A 22023-nucleotide genomic window follows, 5' to 3' on the forward strand; every position below is an offset into this window, starting at 1 on the left:
CAACTATGTATCCTGCGCCATTTTCACTCCGATAAACGGGTCGGGTTCCTCAATTAAATCCTTTTACATCCAGATCTCACTTAGTGTATAATCAAAAAATTTTAACGCAGAATTACTCCAGAAACACTAAGGGTTCTGCTCTTAAAGTTACGGAGGTTTGTCGCTTTTCCAGTAGGAGCTAGAGGCATTGCAACACGGGGTCCACAGAGCTTACCAGTCACGTTTCTCAGTCCCGTCGTTCTCGGGTCCTTAAAAAAAAAACCCGAAAAAACATCGGAACCACTCCAACGCTGCTGGATAGCTTAACCCTCAAGGGTGTCCCCCTTGAGATTTTGGGGGTCGCAGTGCCTTTGCGTTGCCCCCAAGCCCCCGTGAAGCTCGGAAAAGCTCTCAGCGGCTTCTCCGCGCTCCCTGCTGCTTGCGATTCCAAACCGGAAGTCCCCAGCACCAACACTTTGAATTGTGCTTGGAACATTTTGTAGCTGCAAGTCATAGATTACATTGAGTCTGCTATATTTCTTAATCTTAATCTCTTAAACATCACAGCTGTGAATAGTTTCGCGTCTACATTTATTAAAGCAATCAGCCTATATGAATCATGTAAGGTGGAGTCTTTCTCAGGCATCAATATCGAAGTTAATTTTGATGTGTGTCAAGCTTGCCCACCCTCTAGCACTGAGTTAAAGAGCTTAGTTAGCCATGGTTACAATTCTACTTTAAAAACTTTATACTATTCTCCTGGGAGTCTATCAGGCCCTGGAAACGTTCCTGGTTTTAATTTTTTAATTGCTTCTTGTACTTCCTTTAAAGATATTGGTTGATTTATGTAATTTCTGTGCCCCTCTGACAATGGTTTAATAGTTACTTTTGAGAGGTAATATTCTATTGTGATGGATTGTCAAAAGAGTACATAGGAATCCTAATTCAGAACGCGTTCCTAATCCAGAATAGGATTTATGAAAGTGTTCTGCCAAAATTCCACATGCACACCTAGACTGGTATTTGCCATCTAAAGTGCTGTTTACATAAACTGTATCCATTTCCCTCTCCATTCAAAGTGCAACTTCAGGAGCTACATCAGCACCACAGCGGGGGGGGGGGGAGGTTAGCATTTCCCTCCTAACCCCTGCAGGTCAGTTGCTGGTCAGACATGGACACCCCAATGGCTGTGTACAGTTTTAATAACATGTACACTAATGTAATTAACATCATGTCTCATTTGGCCCAGGCATTTATTGATGTGGATTTATTGATGAAGGAATTTTCCTTCAGATTACATGGGGGGGGGGACATATTGCTAAGCATGCAATCCCATAATCCTATACAGAACTAAGCCCCATGGAATTCAATGGGCATTATCACCTGGTAAGTGGGTATAGAACAGTATCCTTTTTTCTGAATGCCCCTTTTTCCTTTAGCTCTTTTAGCCACTATATCAGTTGGCATTCTAATCCAAAATTCCATGACTTATTTTCTGTTGTAGGAATTTAATCCTCTAAGATTCTCCACAGAGAATTCAAAGCATCGTCACCCATATGCTTTCTTGCCTTTTGCAACAGGGCCAAGGTAAATATACCCTCACTCTATACTTTGCACTGTTCCCTCCATAAAAGGAGACTTTGACATTAATCTTCCATGAAAGACACAACTGTGTTCAAGGCTTATAAAATTGTGGATCAGTCCGAACACTATTGGATGCCCAATATTTTCAGATCTATGCAAATCAATACCTGGATTCACTTTTTAGGATTAATATTTCCTCTGCCTAAATCAGGCATAGGCAAACTCGGCCCTCCCGATGTTTTGGGACTACAACTCCTATGATCCCTGACCACTGGTCCTGTTAGTTAGGGATCATGGGAGTTGTAGTCCCAAAACATCTGGAGGGCCGGGTTTGCCTACGCCTGGCCTAAGTACATTTAATTATTTTTCAATTTATAACTTTTATGTATCAGCTGCTTCCTAGCTGAGCCTCTCAGAATAGCTTTGGAATTAAAACACTGAAATGCTAGATAAAAATATGAAATGAAAATAATTGACAATGCATATTACAGCAAAGCAGAACAAATCGCCAGCATAAAATGATATATACTCAAATGCCTAAAAGGGTGGGGCATAGATAGGACAACAAAGATGGTGACAGACATTAATTTCTGAGAAGGGAAACCTAAAAGTGAAGGAGCAACAACAGAAAAGGCCCTGACTGAACCATCTACAGAATGCTCTTCTGTTCATAATGTAATTGTTAAGTTGTGGGCGAACATATCAGATGACACAGCGATTCTTCCAAAGCAGCTCTTTATTTGTAAGCTGGAACAGAACTGAACTGAGGAGCTCAGTCAGCCTGCTTATATAGAGCTCCACTAGAATGCAACAGTAACCATTTTCTGTAACTAGCCCATCACTGAACGTCACTTTTGATCCTTCGTTTGCATACAAACTATCCAATCACTGAACGTCACTTTCAATCCTTCATTTGCATAACTATCTACAGTATCCCCCTGCTGGCCCAGGGTGAGAACTTCAGTACATAACAGTAATGTTGCCCTTCATTCTACTCAGGAACTGCATTGGACAACAGTTTGCCATGAATGAAATGAAGGTTGCTCTTGCCCTGACGCTCCTGCACTTTGAGCTTTTGCCTGATCCTGCCAACCTCCCGATTCCAATGCTGCAAATTGTCACCCAGTCCATGAATGGGATCTATCTGAAGCTGAAAGCTCTCCACTGATGCTTGCTATTTCCACGGTAGTAATGTTTGCTTCAGGACTATCAATTCCTGCCAATAAATATTGGAAGGCCATGAATATTAATATTATGCAGTGTACTTCTGCTTTTCTTCTGAAGGGAATTGTTGTCCTCTCTAGGCATACAGAAGCTGGTTCAAAATACAGCACCATTTCCAAATATAGATTCTTTCAGTATTTTTAGTCAGCTATTACTGCAATAAAAACGTTCAGTAATCACTTTTATGTTCTCAACCCAACAAGCTTCCTTTAACCTACCAGGTCATATTCAGAATAGAATCATTGAAATAAATGAACCGGATTAACTTAAGTCCACAACTTGCAAGATATTTCCTTTGAGTATCGCTTATTTGGGTTCCTTTCTTTGTCCATTACACCTTAATATTCTAATTAAGAACATTATGTATGGGGCATGGGCTGTCACCTTCATTTGGGGGGGCTGGACTTAGGACAGTGGCCATATTCCTACTGTTAATCATGAAAACACATTATGTGGTCATGAATGAATCCCCTTCTGTAACATTTAAAATAAGTTACCTTCTTGGAAAAATTCACACAGTGGCAAATAAGGGCAACTGTTAATTTTCTTTTTCATTTGACCTCCTCAAACAGTAATAGACTAGGAGTTATCTTAGCTCATCAGCAGCTTTCTTCTTCTCAGTCCTATCAGACTAGTTGAGCAAATAGCTACCAGAAGATGGTAGCAAATCATTATCCAGCCAAGACCCTGTTAATTATTTTAGACAAGTATTTGCCCCGGTAGATGGGATGTTGGGATAGAGGATTTTTAATTGTCATGAATTCTTTGCTACCTTGCTGTGATTTTATGGCAAACTATCTCCTGTGCCTATTGAACCTGTCTACTGTAGAGCTTCAGTTATTTACAAATATGCCTGTATTTTAACTTTTTATATGTTTTACATTGTCGACTTTGGGGGTTGTTCTTTTAATAAAACAAAGTATGCATCAGTCTTTTTAATAATAAGTAGATCATAACTATTCTGTACAGGGAGAAATCCTGATCTTTTGGACTTTCTCATGTGTTGTAGTCCTTAAGTGGGTTCTCTATTGGTAGGAGAAAATAACAGAGACCAGCCAGATAATATTGAGAAGCAAAGCAGCTAGTAAGCCTGATCTTTATTAAAGCTTTTGCAACAGGGTGCTCCGCTCACATGCAGGACGACAGAGGAGGACCCAGAACAGAGGTGTGCCTGCCCTTATATAGACATTTTAAATTCCCTGCCCTGGAGCTCAAGACCACCCTCTCCATACATCATACATACATCACAGAAGGGGTGTAACCCAAGACCACAAACATCATATCTACATCACAGAAAAGGTGGTCTACAAAAGAAATTTGAATGTTGTTGTTTTTCCTGTCTGCCAGGTTATCTGATAATGCCTTATCTGATTGTCTTTCCTGGTAGTCTGCCCATTCTTTTGAAATGGTGATTACCCAATTCCTGTAACAAGGAAGGTTTCTTTCACCTCCTCCCTCCTTGCAGAGAAACATTTGGTTGGCTTGGGAGTCAAAATGGTTTCAGGACTGTCTTCCTGTGCTGCTTCAGACATGTGGTTTATATATTTATGTACGTGTTTGCTTGGTATATTTATGAACATTTATTATATATCTAAGACCTCAAAATTCTTATTACACATGCCCCCTCCTTTTGCTGATCTCCCATGAACTGTTCTGTGGGAAGGGTCCTGAAGACTTTTTAAATATGTAACAAATATTTGTTGTAGTTATTAAATGTGTAATTTAATTGTAAGCCTATTTATTTCCTGAACTATGGAATATAAATTGCTATGATAAGAGAAGAATGTAATAAATCTAGAAGTTGCAAATAAGAAAAAATATCATACTGTATTGACTTCTTGTATAATTTATGGAAATATATTAACCATTTTTTTAAAAGGTTAACCAAGCAATTTAAATTTACACACACTACCATATAAATAAAACAATAATTTTATAGAAAAGGAGACACTTTTTAGATATAACCTGTCAGGGAACTGTCATCGGAGCCAGAGGGAGAGGGAGGGGTCCAGAGGGATTCCGGAGAGCGTCCCGGGAGGGAGAGAAGCAGCCCATCTTCTGGGGAAGGAAATCAGCGTAGCACCAGTGGAGAAGGGGGGCAGATGGGGGAATCGGCGAGGTGGCTCCATGACTCCTCGCCGGAGACCAGCGGGGAGAGCACTGGTCCTCCGCTGCCCACACCCTCCTTGCGCAGAAGGCTTCCGCGCAGGGAGAGTAGGCGGCGACTAGGTGTCAAAGAACTTTTATGCTGGAAGAAGTTCAAGAAACGCGCACTGACGGATTCTGCCAGCGATTGAGACAGCCACGGGTGAATGGCTGTCCGGACAGTAAGAGTTCACCCAGGTAACCCAGCCAGTGGTGGTGCCAATTTACGCACGAGCAACCCCTAGAACCATTACATAACCCATGTATTTTTTCCTTTCTTGAGCTAACCTAACCCCAGCTGGGAGCCCATTGCATGCAGTGCTTCTTAGGGTGGCTTAGTCCAGTAGCAGGGCCGCGAATAGCTCCAAGCTGCTAATTTCCTTCAACCAAACCTAGAGCAGTGCTCTTTTCCACCCTGGGTAGCCAGAAGTTGTTGGACTACAACTCCCATCATCCTTGACCATTGACTAAGATGGCGGATTTGTGATCCAATATCATCTGGGGATTTGTGATCCAATATCATCTGGGGATCCAAGGTGGAAGTAGGTTGAAACTTGGCACTCTGTCCTCGTGAAAATCCATAATATTAGTGCCATTTTTTTCCTAGCATACAAATGTATGTAATTTTGACTAATATGTAAATTTTTGCAAAGCAATGTCATTAATAGAATGTGTTGTTCGGTTTCATTTTCACAAATACCTGCATTTTTATGCACAATTTACTTCAGTGTATGTTGGAGAATTACACCACAAAATTCGAAGGGCAAATTTTGAATAATGCGCTTTGTTTCTTGTATCATTTCAGAGATTGTGTATTGTTTAAATATATATATATATATATTTTAAAGGAAATTGAATCAAATAGGTCCCCTATCACTATTGGGGAATTTGCAGCTACTGGTATAAAGACTTCAGTTCCTGAGGGGAGACTGGTTCATGGGATGCCTCTGGCTTGATAGACCCTTTTCCAGAAGTATAGGATTCAGTCCATGCAGATGATGAGGGAAGCTCAACTCAAGCAGGGGTTGGCTGACAATATTTATTCAAACTGGAAGCAGTTGCTATTCTGTTTTTTTAAAAAAAATGATATTTATTGAAAATTTTAGAATTACAAAAAAAACAAAGAAAAAGAGAGAGAGAAAACAAAGGAAAAACAAACCACAATCAAACAATACAAATTAATAGAAATCAAAATCAAAAAATAACACACCACGATCAAAAGACAAAAATATACCACAAACATTTAAAAACAAATCCAATATTCTCAAATCCTTAACTGTCATTACCTTCTTTCTTTGTCCTCCTCCTCCTCCCTTGTTTTGTATCCTAGTTGTTAATTGTCGCAGCAAATCCTTTCCATATTTCCTAATATTCTGTCATTACATTACCTTAATCTATTTTAATCTTATCTTACTATAAAAAACCTTAAAACTTAGATCTTATTTTTACCAATTTCTCATAACCATGATATTCTTACATAATTCTTTAAACATTTTTGCTAAAGCCAAATAATTTCGTTCCAACATTTTTCTAACATTCATCAATTTTATAAATCAATCTTAATTAAAAAAAAATTCTTTCAATCTTCATCCAGCGTCTCTTCCTCCTGGTCCCGGGTTTTGTCAGTCCTTTCTATCCCATCAATCTAGCGCATTAACCTGGTAATCTTATGTCCGAGGCCCTTAAGTCCCTTCCATGTCCCTTCCGCAGCTCTTCTTCATATTTATAGCTGTACTTTCCTTTGTCTCCTGCTCCTTTCACTCGTGGGAACTCCAACTTGACAATGTTTTTGACCCTTCTCGACAAATCAGCCACTTTTCCATAGTCCACACTAAACTCCATGTGGTAATTAAAAACATGTTTCAAAGTCCCTCCAAAATTAAGAGCCCCCACAACCCCAAACATCTCACGGCCCATTGCCAGACTTGAAAAGTCCAAACATCCCTGCATAGGGGGGTCTATCCAACCCCCCATTTCCAAACCAAACCAAACTATCTTTCCAAATCTGGCTTTTTCCAAGTTCATTTGTCAAATCCAAGAACTCATGTTCCTGCTGGGCCACAGCTCCCTCCATCTCTGGCGCCCAAGGTTCAGCAACATCCTCTTCCCTCATCTGTTCTGTCAGAGCACACTCCTGATTTGATTCCTGGGTGGGCTCTATATAATTTCCCACTGCCTGTCCAAAATTTCTGATCACATCAGTCATCAAGTCCGTCTTCTCATGTAGCTGTTCCAGTAGGGCACTTGTTTTACAGAAAGCACGCAACAGAGCTTCTGAATACATTGTCCTGCAAGGTCAGAAGTCTATTCCCACGATCGTAATCTGTAGCAGCTGCAAGCTCCCCGATTCAGAATTTGTTACAGTTTCACAGGCTCCCTCTAGGGGAAGAACTTCTATTTGTTCTTTTCTTTTAAAGACAGATCTAACAACCAAGTTTCCTTTTTCAGATATTTTGTCAATATTGATTCCTATAAAATGCGAAGGGGAACAATGGAATCACTATGTTTCTCTTCTTTTAACTATCTGTCAAAAACATTTGTCTCTGGTCAATGAGCTTCCCAAAGAACGTCAGTCCTGACACCCCGCTCCAGGATCAAGACAGTGGAAAGTTACTTTGCTTTACACTCTCTTCTGCAGGTTTAAACAGTCCGGAAAAAATCCCCCCTCTTCTCCTGCTTCCGAAGGGGGTTCAACAATTTTAAATGATGAAAGTTAATCCTTTACAAGCGATTTTCTGAACTCTAGTTTGCCATGTCTTTGCTTTAATCTATCTACAAAGAAACGGAAGGCTGACTTCCTGTTTAGACCTTCCCGTTTCAGTGCCAAATTGAAATAAACTTTTAAGTCCAATTTTCCTTTCTACTCGCAAATCATTATTTAGAGTCCAATTGTCCGAAATTTAAGTACTCACGGGTGATTGTTTTAAAAGCCAAATTGTCCCAGGAAAAAGGCAGCGCTCTCTGGCAACGGCTGTGCGGCTTCGCTCCACAGAAGAAGCAGTTGACTCTCAGCACCGCGCCACTTCCCCCTCTTCACTCCGGAGCCCGTTAGTGGGTTCCTTTGCAGGTTGGGGGGGCGCTAAAGGTGCCCGCCGAGTCACATGGTCACAGGCTTCATCCGCCTGTGATTTTTGAAAGGGTCCCCGCTTCGCCGTAGCGGAAAAGACCCGTTTCCCGTGGAGCTGGTCCCTCCAGATCAGAGGGAGTCCGCCATTACCGATGGCGCCACCCCGGAAGTTTGGAAGCAGTTGCTATTGCTCAGTAGAAACACTGCACAAAATAAGAGGCAAACGTAAAACCGAAAGAAAATTTTCTTCTCTATCAATTGCCCTTCTCTATATCAGTCCTCCCTGAAGTCACTGTGATATCTTCTTTGAATATCAGTGAATTCTGGGTATACCAAATGCTTCCGCTGATAAAGTACATTATTACCCTGCATGCAGTTAATTAAAACAACATTTCCCAATAACAGTGATATGGTCCAGCTCTGAAGTGAGGAAAAGGGGAGGATTCAGCACCCAGTGGGTGAAACTAATTAGAGTGTGTGGGTGGAGGTTTAAAAAGTTCCCAGGTCCCTGCAGAACCAGCTGCCACAAAGTTGTTCTGGTAATTTAATGCAGCTCACAAGACAAAGCCAGCAAAACAGCAAACCTTTTGAGGACGTATTCTAGCTACTGGAGCAAAGCAAGCAACAGGCAGCTGGCTATGGAAATTGTCATCAATAGCTTGTGGTCCTGGCTACCAACGAGTCCCTCTCAGTTTTTCCATTGGACTGTGGCGTTGATCTTCATCTGCATCACTCTGAAAGCCATCCAGCTATTTCAGACAAGGCAGAAACTGAACAAGGGTTTAAGGAGTTTCCCAGGACCTCCCAGCCACTGGCTCTATGGCCATATCCACATGGTAAGGGAATCTCTGACTTTCCTGGTGAGATGTTGGGTCTCTCTTTGTAAAACTGTGTTTCTCAATAAGGAACTGAAAATTGTTGTGTTACCAGTCACCATCCAGTTGTGCCTAAACTGTAAGGCAATCATTATGAAACTAAGAAACTTTATTTGGTGTAGTGCATTAGTAAATGAAGTTAAAAGGATCATACAAAGATTGTGCAACATACTCATGACATTAGCTTATTAACTGCTGATACAGCTGTTTTCTTAAACCCACAAGTGAAGCTATTACCACACTATCAAAGCTATTGAGAAACTAGGGAAGTGTTGCAGGGCTAACCATAAACAGGGATAAATCTTGTTTTTGTTGTTGTTGGCCTGCAAAGACTACATCAGGAACACAGAATGATAGATGAAATCAGTGAATTTAAACTTTATGGTGTGACACACATTAAATACTTTCTTGAGCATTGGTTCCAATTCATATTGCGCAATCAGAAGAATCCAGCGCAGCGTTTTCTCAGCTTCATGTCACATTCTGAAAGGATATTTTCTATCAAATGTGCTGCTTCATTAATGTTGTCAATCAGTCTGCTGACATCTGCAAGGGAGATGGATTGGGGACGGCTGTGCGGGTTCAGCAGACTGGGCTCCACTCATTGGCTGCACATGATTGGACAGTTGGAACTTTAGATTTGGCCAAGGAATCTACATTAGCTAGTCACTGGGACGTGACTCCTGGCACGTTCTGAATGGAGGACCGCCAACAAGGGCTTGCAACTGCCGCCCACTAGGAGCAGCATACATGGCCATTGTGGGCCTAGTCATAGCCCCCCCCCCCCCACTGTGTGAAGGCAATAGCTATGGTATAAAGGAACATACCTGATAAGACAACAATTTGGGAGGAGGGAAGGCTACAACTTTATTGATTACAGGTGTAGGTGGACTTTGGTTCACATCTATATCCATTTCATTTTCCTGTTGGAGTGCTGAAATTTTGAACAGGGCATTGCCACGTATTGTGGCCTCCCTAATATGCTGATCTCTAGTTCCATATTCAGCCTCTAACCCTGACTCCCATATTTGGCATGCAACAGTTTGCATTTGTGATGGACCTGTTTCTCTTATCCAATTTTACCTAAAGTTGAAGAATGATTCACAGATTCAGGCATAAATATTATATTATAATTTTGTGTATAATGTTTCAATTTATTCCAACAAGAAAAAATGCTTTTCTAAATGTACTCTTTGGCAGCTGCCCCCCCCCTTAACATTTATAGTTCAATGGCTTATTCATGCTCAACCAGTGTGTGTTCTTCTACACCTGAGAGCCTGAAATGAAATTGATAAGGGGAGGCCAATGCAGAATAGAAAGAAACAGGTTTAATAAGACTGTGGTTTTAGGATTGAGCCAAGTGGGTGAATTATTCCTTTGTTACATATGCATCCCAGCTGAAAGTTATACACTATTACATTACCTGATTATCTGTTTTCATCCTGAACTAAACATTTAATTACAATCGGTAAATTGGTTACCGATACAGATGAAACCTGAGGAAGAATTCCTGAACGCAGCTGCATGGACAGAAAAGTACCCACACTGTTATCCACGTTGGTATGGAAATTTCTTGGCTTTCCTGTCCATTAACCACCCCGAATATGCAAAGGCCGTGTACAGCAGAGGCGGTAAGAAATTTGTATCTTATGTCCCTCTCATTGTGCAGTTACAGGAATACAGTGGTACTTCAGGTTAAGTACTTAATTCGTTCCGGAGGTCCGTTGTTAACCTAAAACTGTTCTTAACCTGAGGCACCACATTAGCTAATGGGGCCTCCTGCTGCCGTTGTGCCGCCGGAGCAAGATTTCCGTTCTTATCCTGAAGCAAAGTTCTTAACCTGAAGCATTATTTCTGGGTTAGCGGAATCTGTAACCTGAAGTACCCTGTAACCCGAGGCACCACTGTATGCTGAAGGCTGTCAACATTATTCATGCAGTAAGTTGCACTGCTCTTTGTAAGGTAAGAAATAAATGTAAGTGATTCATATTTCAAGGGCATCCTAAAGCAACCTACCCCAACCTGATGCCTTCAAGATGTTTTGAACTCCAATTCCCATCAGTCCCTCACTGCCAGGCAAAGAACTCCCAGCTCCCAGCTCTAGTTCTACCCAAGTCTTTAATGCTCAAATCAGATTGGTGGAGAAGGCACACAGCAGACTACAAAATTCAAAAAGTACATTAGAGAACTGGATATTTCATTTTGGAAATTGGGGGAAGCACAACTATTTGCCCAACAAATGGCTGGAGTCCCCAAGGCTGGGCAAGCTTGGCCTGCAAAGGTTGTTCCTCTTAATTCTCATGTGCAAAGATGTGGGAGTGTGCATTGGATCTGATCTGGCTGCTGAAAAGCAAGGAGAGGCAAGTGAGGGAGTTCTGGGTGCCCATAGGAATCCCCTAGATTGAGGCAACAGAGTACAATTCAGCAAATTAAACATTTAAATTTGTTCTCACAAATAGTTTTTTACCATCTCATGCTAAACTCATTTTATCTCATTTATTACACTATTCAGATCCTAAACCTCTTATAACACAGGACTTCCTAATTCCATGGATTGGTATGTATTTTCTCTCACTAATTTCATGTATTCCTGAATTTACTGTGATATTCTTGTATCGAGCATATACATATATTCTCAGCTTTACAAAGTTCAAAGTTCCTTTGGGTCTACGGGAAGCTGCTAGTATTTGTTAAGCTGGTGACTTCCCCTCTGGTGCCTTCCAGGAGACTTCAGTGCCAGCTTTATTCCTTTGGCCAACTGATTTCTGCAGACTCTATAGTATGTTTTCCTACAATCTCAAAAGTCTGTCCTTATAGAGATTATGAAGATGGACTTCTCGGGTTGTAAGGAAATATACACACTGCATTCCATGTTTCAGAAATCCTTTAGTAGGTAAATAGATTCTTAACTTGAATTATTCCAGCAATTAAGTGCCTACTTCAATGGGTCCTGGGGGGATCCTTCTACTATAAACCCTGCCATCTGTGGTGGATAATTTACCATGTGACCCTGGCCCTGGTGTATGTGCCTAAGAAAGACAACATTATCTTTGGCTTCTGTTCCTCATTTTCCTTCCTTTCCTTGGCAGGAAGGGGGCTTCTCGTCCTGAATGGGCCAAAGTGGCAGCAGCACCGGAAATTGCTGACTCCCGGATTCCATTACAATATTCTGAAGCCTTATGTGACTCTTATGGCAGAATCAGTCAAGGAGATGCTGGTAAGAAACCCCATTGCTACTTTCAGGAGGTCAGCTCCAGTCTAAGAAGTTGCTCATCCACCTTCATGTTCTTAGTCCTGCTTTGAGCAAACTCAGAGGGCCAGAGCAGACTCTTTCTTTGACCTGAAAGCCTCTTCTGACATACCACAAAGATCTTTCAAAAAGTTTGAGTCAGAAGCCCCCATCGAAGTGTGAAACTAGTTGAGCAGCCCTTTGGGTCTCAGGCAATGAGTTTGCAGCAGTATTGAATTCTAAAATTCCTTCGTAACCTGTGACCCTTGATATTGTCTTAATTAGTTCTTCCACATTTTCAGGACAGACAGATGCTGACTACCATCAGCTTTCTTTGTGGAATATTTAAATGCATCACTTTGAAGGGTTGTGCAGTGTTGTATTAGCTAGAATTGTATGTCAAAACCGTGTTTACTTCCTCTTCCATAACACAAAGTTCTTTTGAAAAGTTTGAGTCTGGAGTACCTGTGAAAGTATGAGGCTAGCTGAGCAGTCCTTTATGTTGCAGGCAATGACTTTTGCAGGAACAAATACATTTCCCCCCAATGTCTAGTTATGACACACAAACTCTCTCTCCCTCTCTCTGTCTGTCTGATGCTTCCTCATTCTTCTCCACATCTCCCCTGAATCAAAAGGCTTTATGTGTGTCCTTGAGATACGCTTACCAGCCAGTAGAGCAGGGGTCAGCAACCTTTTTCAGCTGTGAGCTGGTCCATTGTCCCTCAGACCATGTGGTGGGCCAGACTATTTTTTTTGGGGGGGGTGACCGAATTCCTATGTCCCACAAAGAACCCAGAGATGCATTTTAAATAAAAGCACACATTCTACTCATGTAAAAACACGCTGATTTCTGGACCGTCCCTGGGCCGGATTTAGAAGGCGATTGGGCTGCATCCGGCCCCCGGGCCTTAGGTTGCCTACCCCTGCAGTGGAGGAAGCTGCTTAGCAGACGGTAGTGACTGATGCCCATTGGGACTAGGAGGATAGAAGGCAAAGAGGCCATCAGTAAGTGGAGCCAGAGCTAATGACAGGCAGAGCCAACCAGTCCTACTTTAACCCCTATTCCCTGCTGAGTTCTACAAATGCAGCATCATATCTAATAATGAATCATCTAATCATTCAGGAGACTTCTCTATTCTCATTTCTTTCCCTTTCCTAAAATATTAGGATGTATGGGGAAAGCTGGTACTCAGCAACCCCACAGCATCAGTGGAGATGTTCGAACATGTCAGTCTGATGACTCTTGATACTATTATGAAATGTGCCTTCAGCTACCAGAAAAATGCTGAAACGGACAGGTCAGTATAAAATCCCCATTTCAGAGAAGGTGGGAGTCCCAGACAGATACAGACCTTCTTTTCTGTGTCATGCACTAGGAGTGTCATGAGAAGCAAGCCCAAGATTGCAGTCACCTCTGCGATCTGCATATGGTTAAGGAAGCCATTCAGGATGATGGACATCACTACATCTTTGGGGAGTAAATTCTATAGTTTAACTGTGCGAAGAAATACTTTCGTTTGTCTGTGATGAATCTTCCAACTGTCGGCTTCAACTGAGATAACCAGCCTCATATAACCAGCATGCTTAAGTCTAATTAATGCACAAAGGGGTTAAGGCCATAGAGTAAGCTGTCCTGCCAGGCCTAGCTCACCATGGAAGGTACCAGGTAATCAGAAACTAATCGGCATCCAGTGCAGTCAGGCCAGAATTTGTGCAATATGCTCAAAACATGTTACCCTGGTGAGCTTCAAGGCCGCCAAACAGATGTCAAAGAGATAAACAACTACTTGACATTCAGAAGACATCTTAAGGCAGCCCTGTTCAGGGAAGTTTTTAATATGTAACGCTGTACTGTTTTTAACACTTGATTGGGAGCCGCCCAGAGTGGCTGGGGAAACTCAGCCAGATGGGCGGGGTATAAATAATAAATTATTATTATTATTATTATTATTATTATTATTATTATTATTATTATTATTATTATTATTCACCAGCTGAAGTTTCTGAAACTGTCTTCAGAGGTAGTCCTATACATAAGGTGTTGCAATAATTGAACATAGAGGTAGCCAGAGTATAGACAATGGAAATAAGGCTATCGCTGTCCAGATCGGAGTGCAGCTGGGCTGCCAGCCAAAGCTGATTGAGGGCACTACAGGCCACCAAGGCTGCCAGAAATACCCCCAAACTACATACCCACTTCATCACAATCCATCTAGTCTAGGGAACCACGCACCAACAGTACCTCAGACTTATCTGGATTGATCATCAGCTTGTTGGCTCTTACAAAGTCACCTAATCTTTGTTTTTTTTGTGTGTGTTTATATTGGTTTCCATTTCTCACTGTCCACAGAGAAAATTCCTATATTCAAACTGTTTTTGATCTTGGGTTCCTGGCTTATCAGAGACTGAAAACACCATTGCATCACAATGATCTCATTTACTGGTTGAGCTCCAAAGGGCGTCAGTTTTACAAAGCTTGCAAAATAGCCCACCATCACACAGGTATGTATTTTTTACTTCCTGGCAACAACTTTTTCTTCCTGCTCCCCCTCCTCCTCTTCTTCTTCTGAGCTAATATATAATTTTATTTCCTAATAAAAAAATTCAAAATAAAAGAAGATATTGTTTCAGTACCATTAGGAAAATTAAAAATTGTAAGTGTTGGTATGATGCACTTGAAAAGCAAGACAAAAAATTTTTAAAATTAATTTAACAATGGTCTTATTATAATAGAGAGAATAGAAATGAAAAAGGTTGAAGCAAAATTAAGAAAACACATAACTGCCTCCTCCTTTCCAACTTAACTTCCTCTCTAGTTATGTGCTCAATCATTTATATAAGGAGAAAGGACTTTCTATTTATAAGAAGTAAAATTTTATAAATGAAATCAACCAGCACCTTGGTATTATATTTACCTCCCTATCAATTATTCTCATGCTTCCTAATAACATGAATTCTCTTTCTGGAACCCTAAAATCTGATCATTTGTCTAACATAATGAATATATCTTTCTTTCTTTTTTATAAAAATTTTATTGGTTTTACAAAGTTTTTATAGACATAAACAAACAAACACACAAACAAACATGTATAATTTCACATCCTTTTTTCCCTTAAACCTTACTTCATTGACTTCCCCATACCTCCCCTTTCCACATCCCAATTTCAAAAGTTATTTCAGCAAATCCTAACAAAACTTAATTTTATCAAATTTTTTCCTTATTCTTTTCTTTTACTTAATCTTTTACAGCTGTAACCCCCATTTTCCCCAAGAACCTCGACATTTTAACATTCATTAATTTTGCAATGTTTCTTAAGATAAATTTTGAATTTCTTCCAATCTTCCAATTGTCATGAATGCAGCCAATTCAATAATTTCTCTCTGTCCCCAGAGAAATATTTCATTGTCCTTTTCCCACATCATTTCTGTTCAGGATTTCTCCCTGGATTTCTGGAGATCATGTAACCTTTACTGAATTGTTAAACACCCAAAAGACCCTGAGGAAACGTACGTGTGTGTGTGTGTGTGTGTGTGTGTGTGTGTGTGTGTGAAAGGGCACAGAGTTTGCATCTGGATTCTCATCTTCCCTATATCCTGGGACTTCTTCTCATTTTTAGCTTTCTCCTTATGTGAAGCTTTAATCCCAACGTGATAACTCTCTCTAAGAACATAGGAATAGCCTGCTGGATCAGGCCAATAGCCCATTCTAGTGCAGCATCCTTTCTCACAGTGGTCAACTAGATGCCGGTGGGAACCTAGGAAGCAGAATCTAAACACAAAAGAACTTCCCCCTCCTGTGGTTCCCAGAAACCAGCATTTGGAAGCCTTAATGCTCCCAACTGTGGACTGAAATTTGGACTGAAAACTTTTAGCTCTTTAAGCTACTGATCATTCTAAGCTTCCTTTTCAGAGCTCAGCTAATAAAAGTATTTGTTACCCTAAGCATAACACAATCTAAATATATTTGCTTGCCTCTTATGTATAGCTTTATTCATTTCATACTGCATGTTTTCAATGCAGAGAAGGTAATAAGAGAGAGGAAGGATTCCCTCAAGAATGAGAAAGAGCTTGAAAAGATTCTGAAGAAGAGGCATTTGGACTTCCTGGATATTCTTCTTTGCGCAAAGGTGGACATTGTAGAAATAATGCACCTATGCCTGCCATGCTATATTGCTAAGAGCTTTTCCAGCCATCACTAACCTTCTTTGAAAGGTTTGATGTGAGCTGGGAGAGGGAGGAGGGTCTTGGAGAACTTTAAATATTGGATCTCACCAATCCTATAAAACACTATGTTCCCTGTGTGGTTAGGATGAAAATGGAAATCCATTGTCAGATGAAGACATACGTGCAGAAGTGGACACATTCATGTTCGAAGGTCATGATACCACAGCTAGTGGAATCTCTTGGCTCTTTTATTGTATGGCCCAGAACCCTGAACATCAGCAGAGATGCAGAGAGATCATGGAGCTTCTTGGGCAACAGGAAGAGATACAATGGTCAGGCTAAATTCTTGTTCAACCTTAAATGTTTATTTCCTGCTTTATGGGTTTCTCAGAAATTAAGAGAAGATGAAGGGACAGCAACACTGCAGTGTGTTTTAGGGTCAGAGTACTCTGACTACAAGTCTCAGGTTCGTTAGGTTCCAGGGAAATTGGCCTAATCCTATGCTCTCGAACCCTATTTGCTACATCTTATTGAATGGTTAAAAAGGTAAAAGGTAACGGTAAAGGACCCCTGACAGTTAAGTACAGTCTCAGATGACTCTGGGGTTGTGGCACTCAATTCGCTTTACAGGCCGAGGGAGCCGGCATTTGTCTGCAGACAGTTTTTCCAGGTCATGACTAAGTTGCTTCTGGCACAACGGAACTCCAAAGCCAGAGCAGCGCATGGAAACGCCATATACCTTCCCATTGGAGTGGTACCTATTTATCTACTTGCACTTTTGGACGTGCTTTCGAACCACTAGCAAAAGCTGGGACTGAGCAATGGGAGCTCACCCCACCGTGGGGATTCGAACCGCCGATCTTCTGATCGGCAAGCCCAAGGCAACCACAGCACCACCCGCTTCCCTTAAAAAACAGTTATGAGACCTAAATCTGGCAATTTTGGGCTGTGTCTTTAAGGGACAACTTGGGAAAGATGACATACAGCACCATGTGCATTAAGGAGAGCCTTCGGCTTTATCCTCCAGTACCTCTTATAGCACGAGAAGTGGGTTCTCCTGTGATTTTTGCTGATGGACGAACCTTACCAAAAGGTAGGTTTCCCCTCTCTCCCTTCTGCAGACTTCCTTTGAACTCACCCCTTCCTCTTCCATCTTCATTCTTACACTGTTCTCATTATTCAATTCCACTGTCACTTAACTTCCATCAAGGGTTTCTAACCTTTTCTGGACCACATTCACCCTTGGCCTACCTTGTGGGGTTACTGACAACTGTGATGCGGCCACCGCACAATCTTGCTTGCACACACTCACATTCTTGCACACGGAATATGTGGAGGACACACACAGGTGTACATGCCTACACAGAGGTACACAGCCCCTGTGTTCAGATGGACACTTTCAGGAGCTACTAGGCCTTAGATGGACCATCTCTTGAGGCCCCACCTACACCTAAATGAATTCTCTGGGCAAACAAACAAATATTATATGACCAGGAAATATGCTTTCCAGCTGCCTTCCTGTACTCTGTGCAGGATCATCCTGGTTATCCGTGCAACAGCTCTGAAAATCTGCCTGTCTTTGCAGCAAGTTATTGAGAATGAATGTTTTGGTAAATGCCACTGGATAACAATTAATTCTCATTACATAATATCACTGGTGACGAAATGATACTAGATGATGTCTCTTTTTTCCACAGGCTTTCTAACTATATTGGATATTTATGGTCTTCACAGAAATCCTGAGGTTTGGGGAAATCCTGAGGTAATAATAAAAGAAGAAAAGCCTAAGCAAGACTTTTCTGGTGAGACTGAGAGAAGTTGACATGTTTTGAGAAAAAGATGGTGGAATAATTGCCATAGACGCATACAATTTCTTTAAGAAAAGAAGCCAATTGTTTGTCACACTAACACTGTGTGACTAGATGTGTGGATTTATCCCAGTGTTTTGTTTTACCAGTTTCTTGCTTGTTTTAGCTTACTAAACACATCCAGAAGTATTCCAGTTTGGAGATGAGAAAGGCACATTTAATCCATTTCCCCATATCAATGGCCTAATGCCAAACTATCTACCCCCTGATATGATATTAAATGTGGAGCAGAAACATATAAACACAAGTGATGCCTGCATTTTCCTATGTAGATACTACCAGCTCTAGAGTGTCTGCATGAGAGAGAGATGCTGGCGAAAACGTGTGTGTCTCTCTGTGTGTTTCTGTGCATGTGTGCACATGTAGAGCTAAATTCCTCCCTATGCCATGACTCTGATCCAAATCCCTTTCCTGCCAGCAGCTGTTAGTAAAAAGAAAAATGTTTGGATATATCTTCGTACAACTCTGATGTCAAGCTTAGTGTGTCCCTCTACAGAATTGGATAAGAACAGTATGAGGAAGATACTGTACTAATTAAGTAGAAGGACAGGCCACATGTTATGTAGTTATGATTCTTAAAATGTTGCTTACGCACTTACAAAATGGCAAAAATCTATTGCGAAAAGAAAACCATTGCAAAATATATTGGCAAAGCTGCTGTGGAATCCTAATCGAGAAAACATTCCTAATCCAGGTCAGGAGCTATGGAAGTATTCTGCCAAAAATCCACCACCCAACAGTCCCTAAAGTGCTGCTTACAAAATCTGTGTAGGCTTCCCTCACCATTCAAAGAGCAACTTCAGGAGCAACATCAGCAGCACAACAGGGGGGAAAGGTTAGCATTTCCCTCCCAAGCCCTGCAGGCCTGTTGCTGGTCAGACACCCCAATGACTGTGTACAGTTTTAAAAACATGCACACTGATGCAATTAACATCATGTCTCATTTGGCCCAGGCATTTATAGATGTGAAGGAATTTTCCTTCATATTACATTGGGGAAAACATGTTGCTAAGAGTGCAGTCCTATAATCCTTTACAGAACTAGGCCCCATGGAGCTCAATGGGCATTATGACCTGGTAAGTGGGTATAGAACAGTATTCTTTTTTCTGAATGCCCCTTTATCCTTTAGCTCTTTTACCACTATATCAGTTGCCATTCTAATCCAAAATTCCATGACTTATTTTCTGTTGTAGGAATTTAATCCTCTAAGATTCTCCACAGAGAATTCAAAGCATCGCCACCCATATGCTTTCTTGCCTTTTTCTGCAGGGCCAAGGTAAATATTTTCTCACCTATATTTTGCACTGTTTCCTCCATAAAAGGAGACTTACATTAATCTTCCATGAAAGACACAACTGTGTTCAAGGCTTATAAAATTGTGAATGAGTCCACAGCAAGGCAGAATTAGCTGCCAGCATAAAACAATATATACTCAAAAGCTTAAAAGGGTAGGGCATACAAAGGAGAACAAAGATGGTGCCAGACATTCATTTCTGGGAAGGGAAATCTAAAAGTGAAGGAGCAACAACCGAAAAGGCCCTGATTTGACCATCTGCAGAATGCTCTTCTGTTCACAATGTAATGTCGCCCTTTATTCTACTCAGGAACTGCATTGGACAGCAGTTTGCCATGAATGAGATGAAGGTTGCTCTTGCATTGACACTCCTGCACTTTGAGCTTTTTCCTGATCCTGCCAACCTCCCAATTCCCATGCCGCAAATTGTCACCCGATCCATGAATGGGATATATCTGAAGCTGAAGGCTCTCCACTGATGGCTGCTGTTACCAGAGTAGTAATGCTTGCTTCTGGACTCTCAATTCCTGCCAATAAATATTTCTCTAAGAAGGTTTACAGGTAAATTACACATTTTAAAAACACAGCAGATAGTTGTGACATATTAAAAAGTGTTCAGGACCCTTCCCACAGAACAGCTGATGTGAGACCAACTTATATATGACCCTGTTAATTGTTAGAATTCCTGCTCCATGATTGCAGTCATGGGGTTGTTGTCTATCACATAACGGTGTATGTTTTGACTCCACAGTGTGGGAAGTGACGGAGACAGGATGTTTGTGTTACGATTGTCCATTGTTTTTTCTCTTTGCTACCTGATGAGAAAGAGGAAGGAGCTAAGTCAGAATGCTCCATATGTGTTTATATATAAATAAACATAGATTATCCAAATGCTGAGCTACTGAGTTCTGTTACGCGGACTGCACAAACTCTGTGGATCCCTGAGTGTGCTGGTGTCTGTTGGCATCAGTCGCTGTGATGTTAGGGCAGAAGAAAGCTTCTGAAGCTCCCGAACGATTGACCAGGAGGGAGAGAACATGCCAGCCAGGCATGTGTCTCTGCCAGGGTCCTACTCGAGAGTAGGATGAGCCAATGACAATGAGCTCCAGATGAGTATTTGCCCCTGGCAGATGGGGTTTTTGGGATAATGGGTATTTAGTTGTCATGAATTATTTGCTATCTTTCTGTGATTTTATGGCAAACTCTCCTGTGCTTATTGAACATGCCCACTACAGAGCTTTGGTTATTTACAATATAAACTCTGAAATCAAGGCTTAATATGGCTGGATTTTATTTTTTATATGTTTTATATTATAGACCTAGGAATACTTTGGGGTTTGTTTGTTTTTAGTAAAACAAAGTATGCATTAGTCAGCTTTATAATATATAGGTCATAACTATTGTGTTCCAAGGATTGTATGGGGGAAAGCCTGATCTTTTGGACTTTCTCCTTGTTGCTGATCTCACATCAACAGTTGTGGGCAAACATCATCTGTGGACCCAAGGTGGAAGAATGTTGAAGCTTGGCACTCTGTCCTCATGAAAATCCATCATTTTAGTGCCATTTTTCCTAGGATACAAAAGTATGCAATTTTGCCTAATGTGCACATTTTTGCAAAGCAATGTCCGTAAATAAAATATATTGTTGTATGCTATATTCACTAATACATGCATTTTTTAATGCACACTTTGCCTCAGTGTATTCTGAAGAATTACGCAGTAAAATTTGGAAAAGGGCAAATTTCAAAGAATGTCTGTTTCGGTTCTTGTATTGTTTCAGAGGCTGTGAATTTTGTCATTTTTTATTTAAATGGAAAGTGAATCAAATATGTCCCCTATCCCTATTGGGGAATTTGAGGCCACTGGTATAAAGACTTCAGTTTCTGATGGGATGCATGCAGTTAATTAAAACATTTCCCAGTAACAGTGATCTGGATCCAGCTCTGAAGTGGGGGAAAGGGGAAGATTCAGCGCCCAGCAGGTGGAACTAATTAGAGTGGGTGGGTGGAGGTTTAAGCAGTTCTCAGATTCCTGCAGTACCTGGATTTGATCTGATATTTTCACACAGCACACAGAGCAAAGCCAAGCAAGCTAGAAAGTTTTCAGGACTTATTCTAGATGCTGGAGCAAAGCAAGCAGCTGGCAATGGAAATTGTAATCAATGCCTTATGGGCTACCGGCGAGTCCCTCTCGGTTTTTCTATTGGACTATGGCGTTGATCTTCACCTGCATCGCTCTGAAATCCATCCAGCTATTTCAAACAAGGCAGAAACTGATCAAGGGTTTTAGGAGTTTCCCAGGACCCCCCAGCCACTGACTATATGGCCATGTCCACATGGTAAGGGATTCTCTGACTTAACTAGTGAGATGTTGGGGGTCTCTTTGTAAAACTGCGTTTCTCAATAAGGAACTGAAAATAGATTGAATGTTGTGTTACCAGTCACCATTCAGTTGTGAATAAAGTGTAGGGCAATCACTATGAAACTGGAAAACTTTATGTCCATAAAGTGCTTTGCTTCTTTGTTGATTGAACAACTTGAGACGTATTTGTCAGGGCATGTTTGCAGGGGTAAATCCAGTTGCCTGCTGTATTT

The 22023-nt window shown here is 41.1% G+C and overlaps 2 protein-coding genes and 1 long non-coding RNA gene across 7 annotated transcripts in view; 2 read left to right on the forward strand and 1 right to left on the reverse strand.

Annotated features, from left to right (window-relative positions):
- The window catches only part of LOC310709718 (cytochrome P450 4B1-like), a 40110-nt gene extending 35505 nt beyond the window's left edge, over nucleotides 1–4605 (forward strand). The window contains exons 11-12 of the mRNA XM_083509770.1: nucleotides 1484–1566; nucleotides 2563–4605. Coding sequence (XP_083365896.1) covers nucleotides 1484–1566; nucleotides 2563–2731 — 252 coding nt within the window. The 3' untranslated portion in view covers nucleotides 2732–4605. The remainder of the gene's footprint in view (nucleotides 1–1483; nucleotides 1567–2562) is intronic.
- Nucleotides 1–19098, reverse strand: part of LOC310709723 — a 60784-nt gene extending 41686 nt beyond the window's left edge. The window contains exon 1 of the long non-coding RNA XR_014527637.1: nucleotides 18338–19098. This is a non-coding gene — a long non-coding RNA (uncharacterized lncRNA). The remainder of the gene's footprint in view (nucleotides 1–18337) is intronic.
- Nucleotides 8523–20320, forward strand: LOC310709663 (cytochrome P450 4B1-like). Of its 5 annotated transcripts, none has more exons than XR_014527617.1 (12): nucleotides 8524–8835; nucleotides 10364–10505; nucleotides 11387–11431; nucleotides 11964–12091; nucleotides 13271–13401; nucleotides 14454–14605; nucleotides 16124–16230; nucleotides 16412–16599; nucleotides 17227–17360; nucleotides 17965–18069; nucleotides 19329–19411; nucleotides 19740–20320. XR_014527617.1 is itself a non-coding variant. In XM_083509642.1 (12 exons), exons 1-12 carry the CDS (start codon nucleotides 8638–8640, stop codon nucleotides 19906–19908), a joined length of 1542 nt encoding a protein of 513 aa, XP_083365768.1. In that variant the 5' UTR covers nucleotides 8526–8637; the 3' UTR covers nucleotides 19909–20320. The 5 variants fall into 5 exon arrangements, 4 of the variants coding, with proteins under 4 accessions (XP_083365767.1, XP_083365770.1, XP_083365769.1 ...); XM_083509642.1 differs by having other exon boundaries at nucleotides 8526–8835; nucleotides 17965–18029; XM_083509644.1 differs by lacking the exons at nucleotides 19329–19411; nucleotides 19740–20320 and adding an exon at nucleotides 19089–19209 and having other exon boundaries at nucleotides 17965–18029.
- Nucleotides 20321–22023: the final 1703 nt, after the last annotated feature.

Source organism: Podarcis liolepis (assembly GCF_965112155.1).
Source record: "Podarcis liolepis genome assembly, chromosome: 6".
Lineage (NCBI taxonomy): Eukaryota > Metazoa > Chordata > Lepidosauria > Squamata > Lacertidae > Podarcis > Podarcis liolepis.

Excerpts from the sequence above, each read along its gene's own strand:
- LOC310709663 (XM_083509641.1), top strand. The coding sequence starts at position 8,638 with ATGGAAATTGTCATCAATAGCTTGTGGTCCTGGCTACCAACGAGTCCC. Across the intron at positions 13,402-14,453 it reads AAAAATGCTGAAACGGACAG|AGAAAATTCCTATATTCAAA; the intron begins GTCAGTATAAAA and ends CACTGTCCACAG. Across the intron at positions 14,606-16,123 it reads AATAGCCCACCATCACACAG|AGAAGGTAATAAGAGAGAGG; the intron begins GTATGTATTTTT and ends TTTTCAATGCAG.